Source organism: Schistocerca serialis, chromosome 4, assembly GCF_023864345.2.
Source record: "Schistocerca serialis cubense isolate TAMUIC-IGC-003099 chromosome 4, iqSchSeri2.2, whole genome shotgun sequence".
Taxonomy (NCBI): Eukaryota; Metazoa; Arthropoda; class Insecta; order Orthoptera; family Acrididae; genus Schistocerca; species Schistocerca serialis.
The window spans coordinates 664,255,015-664,270,149 of NC_064641.1; the positions used below are offsets into that span (position 1 = coordinate 664,255,015).

Genomic DNA, 15,135 nt, shown 5'->3' on the forward strand with positions numbered 1-15,135 from the left:
AAGGACTTGGAAGAACAGTTGAACGTTAATGGACAATATCTTTAAAGGAGGATATAAGATGAGCATCAAAGCAAGCAAAATTAGGATGATGGAATGTAGTCTAATTAAATCAAATGATGCTGTGGGAATCAGATTAGTAAATGAGACACTTAAAGTAGTAAATGAGTTTTGCTATCTGGGGAGCAAAATAACTGATGATGGTCAAAGTAGATAAAATATAAAACGTAGACTGGCTATATCAAGGAAAGCATTTCTGAAGAGAAATTTGTTAACATCAAGTATAGATTTAAGAGTCAGGAAGTCTTTTCACAAAGTATTTGTTTGGAGTGTAGCCACGTATGGAAGTGAAAGATGGATGATGAATAGTTCAGACAAGAAGAGAATAGAAGCTTTCAAAATGTGGTTCTACAGAAGAATGCAGAAGATTAGATGGGTAGATCACGTAACTAATGAGGAGGTACTGAGTAGAATTGAGGAGAAGAGGAATTTGTGGCACAACTTGACTAGAAGAAGGAAGGGATCGATTGGTAGGACACGTTCTGAGGCATCAAGGGATCACCAATTTAGTATTGGAGAGAAGTGTGGAGAGTAAAAATGTACAGGGAGACCAAGAGATGAATACACTGAGCAGATTCAGAAGGATGTAAGCTGCAGTAGTTATTTGGAGATGAAGAGGCTTGTACAGGATAGAGTAGCATGGAGAGCTGCATCAAACCAGTCTCTGGACTGAAGACCACAACAATGACAACGACAACAGTGACGACGACGACGACAACAACAACAACAATGTGATACTACTGCCATTTGTGTATGTCCATATCACTATTCCACGACTTTTGACACCTCAGTGTACAATGATCTTGTCATTCCTATCAGTAAACTATAATTTAATATGACAGCTTGCATGTTACTGCGTTTTTGCTCACCCACTCATGCTTCCAATTTTTCCAACAGAAAATAATCTAAAACTGTATTTTCCACTGTCTTTAACAACTAAAGAATAGGCAGATGGTGGTACAACAATGTTTTCAATATATTTGGGACAAAATGTTTTTGCATGTTGTCCTATATACTAAAAATGCCTGAATAATACTGTCACATCATCACCTGCAATAATGCTCTTGTTCTTAGCATTTTAGCCACAGGCTATCCTGTTGGGACACCACTGGCTGCAAACTGATACACACTGTCCACTGACAAAGGAACATTTAACACTAGAACATCAAACAGGGTCAAAAGACACCTTCCAACTTTTACTTGAGCAGTAACAAATTAGATGGCAATTTCATGATGTATATGTTGAACAGTGGGGGAGGGGGAGGGTCAGCTGAGCCCTGACATACATTTTGTGATCAAAAGTATCGGGACACCCCAAAAACATATGTTTTTCATTTTAGGTGCATTGTGCTGCCACCTACTGCCAGGTACTCCGTATCAGCCACCTCAGTAGTAATTAGACATCGTAAGAGAGCAGGATGGGGCACTCCACGGAATTCATGGACTTTGAACGTAGTTAGGTGACTGGGTGTAACATGTGTCATACATCTGAACAAGAGATTTCCACATTTTTAAACACCCCTAGGTCCACCATATCCGATGTGATAGGGAAGCGGAAACGTGATGGGACACGTACAGCACAAGGGACTTTGAACGTGGTTAGGTGATTGGGTGTAACATTTGTCATACGTCTGTGCAAGAGATTTCCACATTTTTAAACATCCCTAGGTCCACTGTATCCGATGTGATAGTGAAGTGGAAACGTGATGGGACACGTACAGCACAAAAGTGTACAGGCTGACCTCGTCTGTTGACTGACATATAACGCCGGCAGTTGAAGAGGGTCATAACGTGTAATAGGCAGACATCTATCCACACCATCATACAGGAATTCCAAACTGCATCAGGATCCACAGTAAGTACTATGACAGTTAGGCGGGAGGTGAGAAAACTTGGATTTCATGCTCGATCGGCTGCTCATAAGTCAAACACCATGCCAGTAAAAGCCAAACAACGCCTCGCTTGGTGTAAGGAGAGTAAACATTGGACAAATGAACAGTGGAAAAATGTTGTGAGGAGTGACAAATCATGGTGCACAATGTGGCAATCCTATGGCAGAGTGTGGGTATGGTGAATGCCCGGTGAACGTCATCTGACAGCATGTGTAGTGCCAACAGTAAAATTCGGAGGCTGTGGTGTTATGGTGTGGTTGTGTTTTTCATGGACGGGACTTGCACCCCTTGTTGTTTTGCTTGGCACTATCACAGCACAGGCCTACATTGATGTTTTAAGCACCTTCTTGCTTCCCACTGTTGAAGAGCAATTCGAGGATTGCGACTGCATCTTTCAACATGATTGAGCACCTGTTCATAATACACGGCCTGTGGTAGAATGGTTACACAACAATAACATCCCTGTAATGGACTGGCCTGCACGGAGTCCTGATCTGAATCCTATAGAACAGCTTTGGGATGTTTTGGAATGCCAACTTCATACCAGCCCTCAACGACTGACATTGATACCTCTCCTCAGTGCAGCACTCTGTGCAGAATGGGCTGCCATTCCCCACAGAAACTTCCAGCACCTGATTGAACGTATGCATGTGAGAGTGGAAGCTGTCATCAAGGCTAAGAGTGGGCCAACACCATATTGAATTCTAGCATTACCGATGGAGGATGCCATGAACTTTTAAGTCATTTTCACCCACGTGTCTGGATACTTTTGATCACATAGTGTGACTCCTTTCAAGAATCTAGCTGTTCTCATAACTGCAAAGGTACTTGCTGCTTTGATCAACAACTATGCCTCAAATGATGATAGACATATTGTCAAAATCTGAAATGACACTTTTTGGTCATTTTTTGTGTTGCTGTTGTTACACACCTCATCACTCACATAATGTTTTTGCCCATAAAAGACCAGAGGGATGGAGGGTGAGTTTGCAGAAATTAGTAATTTTTATCAAAGGTTTGTGTGTTGCCTTAATAGAAATCTCATTTTGTGTATTTGTTTCAATTCTTATGGGGAACTAACAACTTTTTAGCTGAACAGATTACAAGATAATCAGTGGGCTTAATTTAAAGTTATTTGTTTACTGCCCTGGAATACAGTGGACAAGCCAAAACGCAGCCTCACTGTGAATGCTGTTCTCAAACACAGTATGAGTTGGTTGACATTCATAAGTAGACTGAAATTGCCCAGACTACTATCAAACGATTGGCAGTTCCTGCAAATCGGGGTGTTGGAGAAGTTCCAGAGAGTCATGCACTTATGGTACCGGTACCAAAGGTACCTCAAGTACTATCCTTTCCTTTGGTTCTTGTCTTCTCTGAAGGATATGCAGCATCTGTCATTACTCATCCACTTGAATGCAAGTGGCATTATCAATGGTAGAAGTAGGCATCCTGTACAGGGTGGACAGGGACCAGGGAGGACGACTCTATGTGCCATACTGATCCCCCTGACCAAGACATATGAGGTGCTACCTTTCACTGAAACTGAAACTGAAACAAATATACTGAGTCAGTGGGACTCACTTTACCTGTTTTGGGGAAACCTGCCTCAAGAAGAGGTAAACGCAGAAGGGTAGGGTCTATTAATAATAGGAAGTTCAAAAATATGGCAAACGATGGTACCCCGACGGAAACGGCAGCGAGGGACAGTAAAGGAAGCAAAAAACAACTGGGGCCATACGCACCCAAGCCAAAACTAAGAACATGAAGACAGAGAGGAGTTAAAAAACGACTATATGACAGTCCCAATGGACATAATAGAAGACAGCTAAAAACAGGCGTGAGGAAAAAGGGTTAAAAAAGACACCATACAGAAATGGTGGTCCAAAACTAAAACAGGGTGAACCAAAACTAAAACAGGGTGAAGAGCTCAGCTGTAAATACTGAGCAGTGTGCCAGGAGCCGATATCGAACGACACGGGTGCCAATGACCAAGGCACACCCGACCCCATGGTCAGTCCAAGAGTCATCAGTGTATACAAAGGTACTATCGTGAAGTTCCATGCACAGGTCGTGAAACTGAAGGTGAGAGACCAAAGCTGGAATAGTGTCCTTAGGAAGCGTATGAAGGCCAAGGTTAACATGGGTTGCTTCACGAAGCCAAGGTGGTGAAGGGTTCACACCCACTGGGAATGATGCAGGTAGTGTGAAGTTAAGTCACTGTAGCAAGTTCCGAAAGCAGACTCCAGGAGGTAACAGAGAAGAGAGACATGCCAGAAACTGGTGATCAAAGGAATCATCAAATCATGAAGGAGGCATAGGATGTGTATCCACGCATGGCAGACAAACGACATGCATACCTGCTGAGAAGAAAGTCATGGTCGTAGGACAATGATAGTTCAGCAGCTTCAGCATACAGACCCTCAACCAGGCTAGTGTAAAAGGTGCCCATCGCTAAATGGATATCACAATGGTGGATAGTGTTGAGATGGCTTAAGATGGATGGATGTGCAGATGTATAAACAAAGTGCCCATAGTCTAGTTTCTAATGGACAAGAGATCTGTACAAATGGAGGAGGGTGGTTCGATCGGCACCCCAAGAAGTACCATTGAGGACACATAGGACATTGAGGAACCACCTACAGCGGCTGCCAGGTAAGACACATGGGAGGACCAAGAGAGTTTCCCATCAACCATGAGCCCCAGGAATTTCGTAGTTTCAACGAATGGAAGGGCAACAGGCCCAAGATGTAAAGATGGTGGGAGAAACCAACTGTGTCGCCAGAAATTCATACAGATGGTTTTTTCAGTGGAAAAGCGAAAGCCACTGTCAATGCTCCAGGAGTAAAAGCAATCAAGACATCGCTGAAGATGCCGCTCAGTGAGACAGGTCCGTGGAGAACTGCAATAGATGGCAAAATCGTCAACAAAAATAGAGCCAGAGATGCTTGGTGGGAGACAGGCCATTATAGGGTTAATGACGATAGCAAAGAGGACAACGCTCAAAACAGAACCCTGAGGGACACAAGGCAGAACCAAAGCACACCTTGAAAACTCGGTCTTTTAAAAATGCCTGATGGAAACAGGACAGGCAGCCATGGACGCCCCACGTGTGAAGAGTACAGAGGATACTAGTTCTCCAGCAGGTGTCATGGGCCTTCTCCAAATCGAAAAACCACAGTCCGGGATTTCTGCAGAAAACCATTCATGACATGGGTGGACAAAGTAACGAGATGGTCAACTGCAGAACGCCGTGCTCGAAATCCACCTGATCATCACAACTGGGAAAATCTTGTTCTTTGAAGGTTGCCAGGGAGGAGTAAAGCTGCCAGTGAGACTTAGTAAGCTGCCATTTGGGTCTGAATGTGGATGGGGCAGGAGTCAGCAAACGGACAGCACACGGGAAAGGTCACTCGTGTAGTAGGTGTGAGACAGAACGGACCACTTAAGACGATGGGCAAGCTGGGCAGTGCAGAAGGATAGGTCCAAATGGAAAGAGGTGTGCAAGGAGTCAGAAAGAAATATGAGTGCTCCAGTGTTAAGGCAGAAGATGTTAAGTTGATTAAGAAGATCAGCCAAGAGGGCACCTCTCTGACCGTTCCTCGGAGAACCCAAAAGGGGATGATGCACATTAAAGTCACTGAGCAGCAAAAATGGGCGAGACAGCTGCCCAATAAGCTGAAGGAAGTCTGCCCTGGTGATACTGAATGACGCAGGGACATAAATGGTACAGGGGGAGAAAGTCAGGTGCGGAAGGAAAAGGCAAACGGCAACATCTTGAAGATGGGTGGTCAGTGAGATGGGTTGCTATGAATGTCATCCTGTATGAGCAGCATGACGCCCCCATGAGATAGTATGCTGACCTCAGGGGGAAGGTCAAAACGAATCGGTATGAAATGTGAAAGCACAAAGCGGTCGCGAGGGCGCAACTTCGTTTCCAGAAGGCAGAGTACAAGGGGAAGCTGCAATGCTAAAAGCAGCTTTAAATACTCTTTGTGGGACCGAAGACCGCGAATGTTCCAATGGAGGAGAGTCGTGATGAGGAAGAGACGTAGGGTTGTCACCTCGGCGGCTGCCAAGTGACAACTGGTGAAGAGTCGCTACTACAGGGTACAGAAGCAGGAGGATCCTGTTCCATGGGGTCCACAGAAGCATTGGCTTGCTTGTGCGGTCAGCCTGTGGACTCCAATGCTGAAAAACGGTTGGTAGTGCATAACAGTGACACAGAGGCCGGCCAGGCTAAGGCATCACGTGCCGACACCGTCAATGAGGATCTTTGAGTTGGTGAAGGAGAAGGCCATTTGCCTTTGGTGGACTTCTTCGAGCCTTTCTGGATAGAGGAAGACTTGGGTGTTGTTTGGCTGGAAGGACGGAGAAAGTCTTCACGGGAGTACTACTACTGTCCTTTCCAGCCTACCGGTTGTGTAGCTAGTGGCTTCGCCACTTGAGGCGAGAGTTTGATGGCTTGTTGCACAGCTGGACAGGAGGATTGTGATGCTACCTTGACACTGGGCGATTTCACAACCTCAGAGCTGAATTGGAGGTGACACATCTGTGTGGCCATGTCCTTCTTGGAGCGAGGGGTAATAAGAACAGAACTATAGGTGCCAGGCGGGAGAATGCAGGGTTTGCGACTAGCCAGTAACTTGCGAGCCATTAGGTAAGGGCTTTTTCCTCTACCTGGGTCTCTTGGACAGCCTGCTCATCAAGATTCACAGGGCAATCCCGAGAGAAGGTGGCATGGCCGCCATTGCAGTTGATACATCGGGTAGAAGGAAGCGAACAACTGCCCTTGTGAGCATCATTACCACAGGTGACACACATTTGGCTGGGAGTCGACAAGACATTCTAGTGTGATTGAAACGGTGACACTGGTAGCAGTGCATCGGGTTTGGAATATATGGCCAGACTGTGGTAATTTCACAGCCTGCTTTGATCTTGGACAGAAGCACCACTCTATCAAAGGTAAGAAAAAGAGTGCAGGTGGGCACTAAGGAGGAATCTACCTTTTTCATTACACAATGGATGGCAGTGACACCCAGATCAGAGAGGTAAGATTGGATTTCAACCTCAGTTAGACTGTCAAGCAGTCTTGTGTAAATTACACCACGCGAAGAATTCAAAGTTTTTTGGGCCTCGACACGAACATGGTACTCATGGAGAAGCGAGGCACCAAGTAGTTGTTGTGCTTGAGAATCAGAAGTAGTCTGCAAAAGCAAAATGCCATTCCGTAACCAAGAGCAGGATTTCTCAGGGCCAGCAATGGCATCAACACATTTCTGAAAAATAAACAGATTTACCACGGCGAAGAACTGACTGTCTTCAGTACGTGAGACCACGAGGAACTGTGGTGCAGCAGGAAGGGTCTTTGAATCATTAGCCTCTTTACGTTTACATTTCGTAGCTGTTGATTGGGAAGATGATTGACTCATTGCGAGTAAATCCCCCACGACTGCCAGCACTCCTTCCAATTGGTAGCCCCCTTTGCAAGGGGCGCATCCGCCTTAGGTGATTGTTCACACCTCACGAATATCTGACAGAGGGACCAATTGGCAATTTGGGAAGGTTGCAGCTCAGGCAATCACCCCTCCCTGGTCCTGGCCTGTCCCAGGGTGTACGTGCGAACCCTACCTGTGGAACCAGGACTGGGAATTACTTGTTGCCAAGTCACTTGTTATGCATCAGACGTGTCTGCCGGCATTTAGGAGGGTACAAAGAGGAAGAATAAAGAAGAGGAATCTTGAACACTGAAGTGGAGGAAAAGAGAGGAGAAGGGAAACAAAGAAAGAAAAAGGTAGCGAAAAACAAAGGTGAGACTGTTCTTATGTCAGCGACAGACAATGCAGAACATTCCCAATAACATCCCAGACATGTTCCCCAAGTGAGGGGAAAAGGATAACAAAAAGGAAAGACACGCAGCACAGACGGGAAAAAATGCTGCAAAGACTGGGGCCCCATGGTAGCCAAGCACAAACCTGCCAAAGAGTGGCAAGCCCCCTGGGGGCAATCAACATGGTGAAGAGGCTATTCCAGCACCCCCTGAAGGAACAGTGTGAAACCAACTGCAGACTGTGACACGCATTGGAACAAATTATTTTTTAGGGAGCACATTGTGCTCATGTGGGAGCGATCTAGATGGTTGTGAAACAATAAACTGGTACCCAAGATCGCAGGAATTCATTTTATTCCATGATTACCGGTTTCGGCAAAACTAAAGCCGCCATCATCGGATCTTAGGACACATGCAGATTACATCATCAAGGCAGAGAATGGCGATATTAATAGTTGCCTATAACACGCAGGCTTTACAAAATTGTCATCTGTAGCACATAGACGTCCAAGAGAGATGACATTATAAATGTCAAGTGTCTCCATCACATACAAGCACATTATTTGACAGCTGTTGAGAGTCACCTTCCAAAAATGTTTATGCCATACAGGCTCCGCAATGTGCAGTAAACTGGCTACAGTTTAGAGTACATGTACAACACAATCATTCAATAATCAACAAACATCAAAGCACTAGAAACAGGGCTCATGACAAAAATTGCAGATCACAAACAATGACCTATACTCAGATCTTAAAATGTCATCAAATGAAGAAATATAAACACACAAATATAAAAAAAGTCACCTATAACAAAATAAAGACCTATAGCAATCCTCCTCTCATCTCCTCGGTAGCCCAAAACAGTAATGTTAAAATTCAATCTGTCATGTGAAACCACCTAAAACAGAAAACAATGTGTATCATTGCACCAACATTCTAAACACCTTCAACAATGAGTTGTAATAGATTTGATTTTTACTGATCAGTTGATCATTCACCAAATTATCCTTATCAACATGCAGATGCGTAACAATGTCCAATTCCTCAAGCAAATTCAGCTTTTTCCCTTCTGAGCCAAGTATAGTGACTGGCAAACAGATCTGTTGTTCCACGCACAGTTGATACTGCATTTATACTTGTGTAAGCATGGTCCTATGCTGTGCTGCTGAGGTGACGTTTGTTAGTGTGATTACAATGACAAATGGTCACTTTTTGAAAAGTGTTTCTGTCTTCTTCATATATGGGGTGGCTTATTTTCTCTTTTTTTAAAAAAAAAAATCAGGACTGCCTCTCATTGTGTATGACTTTACGATGAATGGGTTTTGTATGCAGTTCTTTTTCATAAGTTCTAGTATATATTTCAGTTCATGTACTTATGTAGATGCAGAAGATGCGAACATGTCCTTCCATCTAGTATGTTCTTAATGGATTGTTTTCCCATTTGAAGGAGAATCTGATGATGCCCCAAAATGATGAAATGGGTAATTGAAATAAATAACCTTTGCAACCCAGGCTGTTTGTCAATCTGAAGTAATTCGAAAGAGATGCTTTACCAGCCGACCAGAATGGAATGGAATAAATTCTACATTCATAAAAATTTTTGGAGTTAAAGACCAATTTAAAAATATAAAATGACACAAATGAGCATATTTAAATATAACAAGTACATACCAGGATACATTCGAGATATTCGCTCAACTAGCCCTTTATCAAATCCTGCTATTATTGCACCACCCACAGGGACAAGGAAATTTTTGTCAGTGCTCTGTACAAACACATCCACTCTTCCTTTCCTGTAAATTGTTTGACAGTGTATTCCAAGTAAGCAATATGTGAAAGCAATGAGCACAGAATTCACAATGAAACAAATAGGGTTAGATATTACTTCATTACTTACCTTGCTGCTTCTTGAATTATATGCATACATCGTGAGCTTTGTAAACCATAAGCGTTATTTATAACATGTGGTATATTGTATCTACTGCATAAAACTGCAACTTGTTCTACAGAATCACTAGCTCTTGGAGCAAAGCAGCTCGTTGTCGTCATGATGCAAGAAATATTTTCTGCTCCTAAGGTTGCTATCTGATGCTCCATTGCTGTTAGATCTGTTCGTAATTCATCACCTGATGTTATGGTTTCAATTATAATGGGCTGCAAACCTATTAACACAAAAATATAAATAAATTTAAATGTTATTTACAGTGCTAATAAAAATCAGAATGCCACGTTTTTTCAAGAACTTATCACAAATGAGGTATGCTGATCTAAAAACATTAAAAGAACAGTTTTCTCATACACAAGGGCTTTAAAAAAATCTGAAAGTAATGTGTACAATTTAAAAGACTGGTGTAACAAACTAATCAATTTATCAACTATTTTCAGTTACTGGTGGTTGCCTTCCACCATTTTTACCTTCTGGTGAAGTTCAAAAACTCATTTGCACTTAACTGATCATTCACTGTCAACGAGTACGTCAATTTTGTTGAAAAATGTAAAGCATGATATATCAAGCCAGAAAAACAACTGTAAACTAATACACCAAGACAAATAGTTCCTTATTAATGCAAACAGAGCTGTTTTTGCCTTCTTATCAGACCTTGTTTCAATAAAATTAAACAGCAAATACTGTATTTTCTAGGCATGCCTGATTAATGATGTACTTTCGGGTGTTCAGCTGAGTTTGTATTACCATTTTCGTACAATATTTCAATGACTGGGTCAGTCATCACAATACTGTGCAAAAATGGCAATACAAATGACTGAAAAGCTGGAACCTAGAGAATTTTTTAAAAGGAACGTCATTAACTGTTGAGAAAAAACACTGTAGTCTTTACCCAGCACAGAAAAAGGATTACAGGGAGAGAGATTTCACTCATGGCTCGGTTCAAGTTTTGTCTGCTGATGCAACTTAGACAGCTCACTTGTTAGGTGTCTCAACTGAAGCTGTCACATGCAGGTGATTATTATGAGCACACATATAGTATAGCGTCATACTTGTGGTTGTGGTGGTTGTGAAAGAGAAGGCAATGTGTGAAAAAACAAGGGGTAGAGCACCTTGGACTAACTGGAACTTGTAAAAAAGATAAACACAAAACATGTCAGAAATAATGACAAACTGTAAAATAAAGAGGTATAAGATAAAACAAGAGTTAATTTCGGATTAAGCTCGTCATGTAAGTTTGCACGTGGTATTCATTCAGCACTAGATATAAAGTGGCTCTTAATGATACAATCAAATACACTGCCTTAAAGCCATTTATAACAGAAGCAAATCATATCTACCACTGAAATGTTCAGATTGCACTGGAAGTTCAACATTTTTCACAAATACAGATTAGATACAATCTAAACATATATTATAAATCTCACCTGCCGTTATTATACATTTAAAGCAAGCTTTTTGGTCAATTCTGGACCAAAGAACATATTTGGCATCTGGCCTTTCCTGTTTCAGAGTAAGCATGCACAATACCAAGCTCATTCCAGTGGCCATAGGAACAACAAAACAACCAGCAGTAGTCTTAACACCTGAAACATTAGAATTTGCAGACCAAGTTTAAGCTTTATATTATGTAGCATTATTATGTAGTATCACGACATGAAGTGAAATATTTCAATTTAATATATAGCTCAAATAATAATTTCTCTTATAAAATGTGACTGAGTAGAGCGCGAGACAAACAAATATGCTATATTAAGAGAAAGAATTTAGTTTCCAAGTGTACTACCTCTGAACTAGAGATTGCAGCAACTGAGGGAAAGCTAACAATAGAGTCGATTTTCCCCCCTTCACAAAGGTTCACAGTTGCAGGCACTTATAGTGTCATTTCAATAACATTAGATAATTAAATTTTACTTTAAAAAGTGATATCCTCTACTATTCTAAAAAGATACCATCACTGTATACTTTGTCTGTACACATGGTCCTACAATTTGATAACACCACGATAATTCATGTTCAGGGAAGGGACTTAAATCCATTTTGCTTTTTGCAAGGAATATTCTGCTATCTGCATGAAGTAGCATTCCTCAATGACTTAATTTGATGCTGCAAGCAGTCATTAACCCTCCTCTCTTCCCTAACTTCACACATACTCTTTGTTCCTGAATAAGCAACAACCACAACACACAAACCACGTTACAGTTCTAACTGTGTATTCTATCTATTTGGTCTTTCACTAGTCTTGTGTAACCTTTGTGGATCCTGTAATGTAAGAGATAGAAGTGATGACAAAATTAGATACTGAGATGGCTCATAATAAGTGATCAGATAGATCAGTCAGTACAACATGGCCATGAAGAGGATATTCACGTTGCTGCAACAGTTCAACTCACCCATGTTTCCACAAAAATATAACATACAGCAAATATTTTTTACAAATATATCTAGCTTCCTTAATTACCTGAATATGAAAACAGTTATAACTGCACCATCATCAAAAGGACTCATAGTATTTATGCCATAATCTGTTCATGTTTTGCAGTAGACATTATTTTGACCATCAATTATAAAAATGTAATAACTGATTCCAAGAGAGGCATATACTGCGTTCCTGAATTGTGTTGACTGTAAAACACTGCTAAAGTAAATTAATTATTATTTATTGCATTTTTTTAGCTTCTGACTCCAAAGAAGTGTTGAATAGTGACAGAACTACAATTTTCAAAATGCTTGTAGAGTTTCAAGTATCATATGGTTGAAGGTAAAAGATCAGTAATTTTACACTTCTGAAAGAAACATGTGCACAACTGAAAGTACAGATGACCTTCAAACAACTTCGGCACTACAATGAAATGCGAAAAGTACAGCACGCTAAAGGACTAATTGCGGTGTGCAACCAGTATTAATGTACATACAAGAAACAGCATTCCAGCATCATTTGATATTGCCCACATTCATGCACACTACAGTTATCAATTATTTAGGAACTGTGGCATGGCAAGATATTTATAATCTCCAAGTCAACTGTAGTTATCATCATAGGTCATGAGAGGTTCTGTATTACAGCATACATCACACTGAAATGTGGCCTTAATTTTGAATGTTCTGCACATTTCCTCAACCACTAACTGTCTGCAGCCAACAAGATTTAGTCTCCTTACAGGCTGATTGCCATGTGTAATACTGGTCAGCAATAAGTGCTCTCCTCCTGACTGTTACATGACCATAACTCACTGCTGCTTAAATTTTACTCATTCTGGTCGACATCACAAAATGTATCTATCTGATACCTCTAAACTTTGAGAACCAGACCTGTAGTGACATGCCGCATATTCACAAGGTGCGGGCCGACGGCTTTAAGATACGGAGTTCGCCAGCTTTGACTCAGTTACATGTCTACCACTGCACAGAGGTTATCAGACTTATTTTGAGCCACTCTGGGCTACGTATCTATTATAATTTGTTTTTTACACTGAATAAAGTTTGTTTTGTCAGACATCACGAGTTGGTCTCTTTCAGATTAAACACAATGGCAATGAATAGGGTCATAATTTCATGTGTTTTTCAGTAGTGCACTTGAATTTAGCATTTTGTCTTGGCATGAAGTCTCTGATTCAAATGTTGATGCAGCAACAGAAGGACCTTATCACATTCATACAACAGGTTTGCCAGTATAGCTCTCCAAAAATTCATCTGCAGTTCCGTTTCCTCCTTAGTTCCCACTGTTCAACAAGGGGGCAGAAGATTGAGAGGCATACAAAACCACTCACAGCAGCATTTTCACACCTTCCACATTACGGATGCACGCATATGTGATGCACCGTTCTTGTGAAAGATTCCTCCCATCTTGTGTCGGATGTTGCGGCAGTGGGCCCCATTGTGGCAACCTTCCTTGTAGTCATTTGACACCTTCACTGTTGTTTTCCTATTATCGCACCGCACATGTGTCATGGCCACTAGGGTTGAATTTTACCAGAGAAAGAAACAGCACCATCAGTCTCAGCATGCCCGGGCAATTTCCCTCCACAACCTTAGTCTCAAGTGCCATTTTGTCACGGACAAGTCAAAATAGTCATAAACAGATGTCACGGTTTGCAATGTTATCATCCGCTCCACCCTAGATAAAGAAGTCCAGCAATGGAGTCTCCAGCTACAAAATCCTTCCCTCATACAAGGTCTCACAAGCTGCTGGTCAGCAACTGGAAGCCCAGTGTGATGTCACAGTGGTACAGAGTTGTCCAGAGGTGTCTGGGAAGGACGACATTGTGGCAATGCAAACTGGTTGATCCAGTGGCTCCCCCAAAAAACACATACTGAGTTCCTGCCACTGTTCTCTGTTGCCATCATGTTACTCCAAACAAGACACTTTACAGTGTCCCCAATGTTGGACCACCTGCCATAAATGTTGGCAAAAAGGCCACATTGTGGTAGTCTGCCATGCAACTGCACAGAATGCAGCATTAGAGACCATGGATATGGATCTTCAGGAACTGTCATTGTCGGCGACAGTTCCAGATCATGATTGAAACAAGGTTTTCATTGAGATGTTACTTCTCTCTTGACAGCTGTTACTGCAGGTAGACATCGGTGTACCAGTTTCCATGATTAATGCCCAAACTCATTCAGACCTCAGCTCTCGGTAATCGTCAGACGCCTCAGGAAATACAGTAAACAGCAAATCCCCTTGCTTGGCCAATTCATGGTGGAATTCACCTGTAAATCCAGTGACTCGACCCATTACTTTTATTGTTGTTCACGATGCTAGTTCAGCAAACCTTTTTCTGTTTGACGCCTTTCAGGCCTTTGGCTTTTCAGTCATGGACACTATACAGTGCTCCGAATTTCAGCATATCTTTGCGGAAGGCCTGGGCTGCACTACAGACTTACAGGCCACATAACCTAGAAACAGTTGGCTCACCCTAGATTTTTTCATGCTAAGCAGATCCCCTGGCTCTCCACTTCCAAGTCAACCGGAAGCTGGACAGGCTCACCTCTCTTGGAGTCGTGATCATTTCCTCTAATGAATGGGCCACACCCCTTACCATTGTTAGGAAACCCTCTGACAAATTGCACCTTTGCAGTGATTTTAAGGCCACAGTGAATTCACAGTCCATGGTCAACACATACCCATTGCCATGTCTTGATGAACTGTTCACACGCTTAGATTCTCCAAACTTGATCTTTTCAAAGTGTATCTCTAGTTACCCCTTGATGATGAATCGAAGCAAATCATGGTCATTAATGTGCCATTCAGCCTTTATCAATACCATCTGTTGCTCTTTAGGGTGGCATGTGCCCCCGCAATTTTTCAGCGCTATTTGGACCAGGTCACGTCCAATTTTCCCCACTGCTTCAACTACCTGGATGACAACATCAAAGGTGAACTACAAGTGACAACCTCCGAGCCCACT

The 15,135-nt window shown here is 42.1% G+C and overlaps 1 protein-coding gene across 1 annotated transcript in view; it reads right to left on the minus strand.

Annotated features, from left to right (window-relative positions):
* The window catches only part of LOC126473137 (O-phosphoseryl-tRNA(Sec) selenium transferase), a 69,651-nt gene that overhangs the window by 27,509 nt on the left and 27,007 nt on the right, over window positions 1-15,135 (minus strand). The window contains exons 5-7 of the mRNA XM_050099996.1: window positions 11,152-11,310; window positions 9,677-9,941; window positions 9,451-9,572 (exon numbers count right to left, since the gene is read on the minus strand). Coding sequence (XP_049955953.1) covers window positions 9,451-9,572; window positions 9,677-9,941; window positions 11,152-11,310 — 546 coding nt within the window. The remainder of the gene's footprint in view (window positions 1-9,450; window positions 9,573-9,676; window positions 9,942-11,151; window positions 11,311-15,135) is intronic.